The 6,137-nt window shown below is 41.5% G+C and overlaps 1 protein-coding gene across 10 annotated transcripts in view; it reads right to left on the bottom strand.

Annotated features, from left to right (window-relative positions):
• Window positions 1–405: 405 nt before the first annotated feature.
• The window catches only part of ppip5k1a (diphosphoinositol pentakisphosphate kinase 1a), a 43,026-nt gene continuing 37,294 nt past the window's right edge, over window positions 406–6,137 (bottom strand). For 9 of the 10 annotated variants that reach the window (XM_032511999.1, XM_032511977.1, XM_032512031.1 and 6 more), the window contains one exon: window positions 406–5,322. In XM_032511999.1, coding sequence (XP_032367890.1) covers window positions 4,685–5,322 — 638 coding nt within the window. In that variant the 3' untranslated portion in view covers window positions 406–4,684. The remainder of the gene's footprint in view (window positions 5,323–6,137) is intronic. The other variant, XR_004331434.1, reaches the window with a different exon arrangement.

Here is a 6,137-nt window from a genome sequence, read left to right as displayed (position 1 = left end):
TAGTAGTGTCTCTGTGTGTGCTTATGCGTTATTGATGCGTTCTAATGTGCGTTATCTGTGTCTACTGTGTATGATACTTAAGTTATGTTTTTCTCATGCCATCAACCTGTCAGTTGTCATAATCTGGAATAGTGGTTGTGTTATTTTACTTGTCTATGCCTACAGCTTTCTTGTTTTATGTGTAGATGTTGTATTGTTGTAGCGTATCTGTAGTTTCAACATTTACATGTTGGACTCTGTACTAATGTTGATCAATGTCCCTTTTAATAGAGATATTTTTTAATGTTCTAATGAAACTTTACTTTGAATCTTTAGTTTTTCCTATATACTTGATTATTGTATTGGTTTATTCCGGGATGACAGAAAGCATGATACTAAACCGAAAAAACAAAGCAGACCCACAGGTGGAAATTATTTTCCAATAGCTGTATTTTGTAACATTGTCAGAAGTATTACAGATCATTGTAGATGTTTCATATAACGCTCTTTCTAAAACCAAATTATTTAACTTCACACAGAAGGGGAATTGTCTCCAGAACAACAGACAGAAACTGTTCGTGAAGTTGCTCAGTACAGATCTGAGGAAAACCCCCTTTGTGCATCTAAATCCAAGCTTATTATCTAACAGGTTCACAAAGCGCTCCGCGGGGACATATGGATTGGTTCACTACACAGTCCATCAGACGATTCCTCCTAGAAGATTAAAACATGGATTTCTGAGCAGGTCTTAAAGAGTCAGTTCACCCAAATTAGATTGTATCCCCTATAGTTTCATTTGTTTCGGGTTTGATTCATCTGTCTCCGATATCTCTGCCTCCATTCTGACCCTCTGGTTTGTGATGCTCAAAGCTTTAAGATAAAAGGCCCAAGGACTGTCCACAAACACAATCATTACAAAAGGAAAAGCTGTCAAATGATTACGTTTGTTCCTGAGCACTATAAACACTCCAAAATGAACCAGACTCATCCCATCCAAAAGCATTTGGAAAGTCCTTAAGAGCAGAATCAATACGTTATTTTATCCCATTCATGTGTGCAGAGAGCCAACATGCATGCTTTTAACCTGCTCAGCCAGAGGACTATGAGTATGCGACCATTCAGCATCACTACAAAAAAAAAAAAAGTATGGGTCTGCAATCTTGAATATCCATATCTTGGTATCCGTTTTTTCTTAATACACCCATGATTACTTTCTCTGCTTTGCCTGCCCATGAGAATTTGGCCCACTCATGATAAAAAGAGACATCATGGCTTGAAAACAAGTGACGCATGACAGTTGGTAAAGGCCCCACCCCCATACATACAGTATTAAGGGACCACTAAGGTCTATATAAAAGAGACTTCAGATACAGTATTAGGGGACCACTAAGGTCTATATAAAAGAGACTTCAGATACAGTATTAGGGGACCACTAAGGTCTATATAAAAGCATCCAAAGAGCACCATGTCATAGAACCTTTAACAGAATTTCCAGAAAATCTGCTAAATAATATGTGAATAATGAAAATATTAGAAGTTGAGCACATCAAGATAAACAGTTGCCAATTGTCCAGTTGGGTGCTGTTAACCCAGTAAGATGATTAAATTAAGAGCGTCAGTCAAACCTCAAATTATGGAAAACACGATAGAAATTTCACGTTTATGTCCGTTTCCTGTATCATGTACGTCATGATATATTCATCTGTTTCCATTGCGCTTGGTCACATTTCGTTTTTATCGATACACACTCTTCTCCACCTCAGCCAAGCATTAAAACTTGTGGTATTTTGACTTTTAAAATTTCTAGAGTTTTCTACTTTTTGCAACATTAACTTCTGCCTATGCTAATTAAAAACACACAAAAAACTTGGAGTTTGAAGTTGGAAATGCACTTATTGATATTAAGTTGCTGTTTAAGTACTGTATAGATTGCAGCAGTTCCAAAGACAACAGTGAGGAGTGAAGGATCCAGAGTGATGGGGAGAGTTAAAAAATAAATAAAAATAAAATATATACATTACATACATTTTAGAAATTTTGAGCATCACAATTAGAAACAGAAATGTCACAACCAGAAGAAATAAAACCCAAACTATCTGCACAGCTAGATAGCCTAACATACTCTCACTTTAGCTCAAGTGAGGAAATATTTTAGACTTTTTTTTTTTCTTGTAATTTGAGTGAACTGACCCTTTAAGCAAACAGCAACACAAAAGCAAAACAGAGCGGTAATCTGTACACACACAGACGGGATGAGTCTCACTAACTCACAGTTGTGTTTTTCACCTCTACAGTACATTGAAATGTAACATGAAATCCCAATGATTAAACACAAAAGCGTGCATACTCATCTACCTGAATTGTTTCTCAAGCATGTGTGCACCGCCCCCCCCCCCCCCCCCCCCAAACACACATACAGATCTGCTACATAACTGCTTGCCACAATCAAAGCACATTATATGTAAAATGCTCCTCCTGTTTGTTCAGTGTTATATGAGAGATAAGCTTTCAGATTGTCCCACATCATGAGGTGATTCTACAAAAGAAATATACATTAGCTATATAGTACATTTAAATATCTGATATGGTTATCAAAAATACCAGACTTTTTTTTTTAAAGTTGCAATTTCAAAATAAATATTTTCTTTCTCAATCAATTCATATCTAATTATATTAAATCTTTAATGATGCTTAAGGACTTTGGCAGTACGCAGTGCACACACAGTTTGACCTGGAAACTGAACGTTTGATTCTATTTTACTGGCAGTAATGAAGATGCACATCACAGCGGGTGATGCAGGTCCTAAACATGTAACGCCACAGGAGCTCAGACCAGGAGCTCAGCCCAGGACGGGCGCTGGCGGACGACAAAGGGCCACAGATTGTGTTTTTTATCTGTCTTGTACTGCGAGTCATTTCCTGTTACTGATAAAAAAAACAAGTGAGTCTATGAGCCTATTGTAACACAGAAAATTGGATGATGAACGTACTGGAAGTTAGGAAATGGGAGAACTTCTCTACTATAGCTGTTCAAAGGGTTAAGGCTGAAGGTAAGAAAGATGCGAGACAGATTTAACAACTTAAAGCCCAATTAATTACCATCTTAATGGTCACAATGAATCAATTGAACACATGAAACGGGATAAGCCTTTTTGACATAGCCTCCTTTAGCTCAGTGCTTTAGTTCTACAGCACAGCTCCTCTACAGTTAAGGGATAGTTTGGGTGTTTTGAGGTGGCGTCGTTTGAGGTAGGGCTGGGCAATATATCGATATTATATTCATATCGTGATATGAGACTAGATATTGTCTTAAAATTTGGATATTGTAATATCGTAAATGGCTTAAGTGTTGCCTTTTCCCGGTTTTACAGGCTTCATTACAGTAAAGTGTTGTCACTTTCTGTGTTACCAGACTGTTTTAGCGCTTCTATTATTTTTACCTTCAACAACTTAGTGATACTATCTTCATTACTGAAGAATGTCATTGTGAAGATATTTTGTTAAAGCACCAATTCTCAACCCTATAATATCGCCACAATCTTGTTATTGAGGTATTAGGACAAGAATATCGCGATATCTGATTTTCTCCATATCGCCCAGCCCTTGAGGTTTGAGGTATTTAAGCATACATCAGTGTCCCGACATAGAAGCTAAGCAATGCACTGCTGTTGATTGGTGGAAGCAGCAAAACCTACTTAAGCCACCTAAAAAAAAGAAAGGAAAAATGTCAGGTTAAGTATACACAGTGGGAACAGAAGCCATTATATATTCTCTCTTCAAAGCCACAAGACTCCTTTGACAAGAACAGTCATTTTATATTGCAGAACATGGGAGTTGCTGCTCTATCACTGCCTCCATCAGTTAGTTTGTGTGACTTTGTGAATCTGAACTAATAACTTAAAACACCAAAGTCACGCAACAACACAAACTAACTGATGGAGGCAGCGGTAGACCAACAACTCCTGTGTTCTGTGAGGCAAAACAAACCGGGGGCATCATCTACTGTAGGTAATACACGGACTATGGAAAAGTAGCTCATACAGCCACACTTCAAAAGATCCAGACTATCCCTTTAAGACTCAACGCTCTCTCTAAACTCCTGATCAACCCACTGTACACTACAGTGTCTGCCCCGCACAACACGGCAGACAGCTTGGTGGAGAGCAAACCAGAACTAAAAGGAGAGTGAATATTGGACTTCAATTTGTTAATTGAAGACAAACATAACTCCAATGGGATGATGACTTTGTTCTGCGTCTGCCAGATGTGCAACACCTTCACTCTCAGCTTTATAAGGTGCTAGCATATCAAGGCTGTAGGTCTTTGGGTGTTTCCGCCCCCTAGCCATAAATCAGTTAATGCAGCTTTAAGGAAGGGGCTCGTGCAACAGCATATAACCCACAGTAACAGAGAGCTTGACAATGAAACAAGAGGCTTCACAGACAGATGAACTGAACCATTGGGCTGTCAAAAGTGGCACAGTGGTGTCACTGGCGAGTCCTCAATGTGTTTTTAAAATAATTCTCCAACACAGAGCCTAGTGTGAAAATCAGCTGTCCATCCATTACTACTTAAAACACAGTAGTCATCAAGCTAGAGGAGTTGGGAGGCCCGGTCGGCTGTAACACAGTACTGAGCCTCACTGCTCATGCTCAACAACAAGGATGATTTTCGGACAGATTTGTTGTTCTGACGATTCAGCGTTCTACGGCTCTGCTGTGTGAGTGGCTCCGACTTCTAGATGCGTCTCGGGATGCGAGAGGCTTTCTGGACTGTCCATCCACAACTCCATTGACTCCTGAGTGTCAAAGAACTCGTCGGGTCCCTCCGGAGACTGGGGCGTCTGGGAGCTGGAGCCTGCCTCGCTGCTGCTCTCTCTGAGCTCCAGCAGCACCGGCAGAGAGCTTGGGAGGCAGTAACTCTCCATCCGAGCCAGAGTGAGCTCCGCCAACGCAGAGCAAGGCGTTCTCAGGCCAGGATCTGAAATTGCTACGAAGGAGGCATCTTGGGCAGCAGGGGCCCCCTCTGGCCCTTTCGGTGTGTGTTCGGGGTCATCAGGCTGGCAACCGGTAACATCGCAGAGCTCGGCGTCATCCTCTGGCGAGTTTCTTGGTGTCAGAGGGACTTCGGCGAGGCTCGAGAGAGCAGAGGAAGTTGGGTCGAGGCCTTGTGACCCGACGGCGGGCCCTGGCTGAGTGGAAGTGTTTTGAGAGGAGTGAGTTTCCTCGCTGCTCTGAGGGGTGAGGCAGATCTTATCGCTGAAGCTGAAGCGTGGGGAAGTGTCAGCTGTAGTGGGAGAAGACGGTCCAGCGCTTGATACAGTGCTGGATGGACCGCTGCTGTCTGCAGGGACAGAAAATAACCCGCAGCACCAATATGAGAGAGGGAATAAGAACACTAACAGAACTACATTGTTTGATTCTAGAGCTGCAAAGGTTAAAGGTCCCATGGCATAAAAATCTCACTTGAATGTTTTGAGATTTTACTTTTTTTAACATTATTTTGAGTCCCCCCAGCCTACCTCTGGTTTCCCAGTAGCTAGAAAAGGCACTAGGTGTAAATCGAGCCCAGGGTATCCTGCTCTGCCTTTGAGAAAATGAAAGCTTAGATGGGCCGATCTGAAATCCCTTATGAGGTCACAAGGGGCAAGGTTACCTCCCCTTTCTCTGCTTTTCCCGCCCAGAGAATTTGGCCCACCGATGAGAGAGAGACATTATGGCTTTTAAACAAGCAAAGTGGCAGGTGGTCAAGGCCACACCCCCAGACTCCACCTGCCACCCCACCCCCCAACAACTCTCTTCCTCACAAAAGCTACCAGACGCAGAATGACACAGATAAGAAAGCCATGGAAGGGACTGGCTCTAGTGGCTGTAATACTGCACCAAGGCTGAATTTTGGGAAAGAGACTTCAGATACGGTATTAGGGGATCACTAAGGTCTATATAAAAGCATCCAAAGAGCACCAGGTCATGGGACCTTTAAACGATTACTATTAAATAAATCGGCAACCATTTTGCTAATCTTTCATTTTATGAAAAAAACAAGTAAATCAGATGAAGAATATTCCAGCTTCTTCAATGTGAATAGGTTCTAGTTTCTACACTCCTCTGAGGCAGTAAACTGCTTATCTTTGAGTTGTGGACAAAACAAGACATTTG

Source organism: Etheostoma spectabile, chromosome 1, assembly GCF_008692095.1.
Source record: "Etheostoma spectabile isolate EspeVRDwgs_2016 chromosome 1, UIUC_Espe_1.0, whole genome shotgun sequence".
NCBI classification, from domain to species: Eukaryota; Metazoa; Chordata; class Actinopteri; order Perciformes; family Percidae; genus Etheostoma; species Etheostoma spectabile.
Note: the sequence above shows the minus strand (reverse complement) of the source record. Positions and strands in the feature narration are given on the sequence as shown.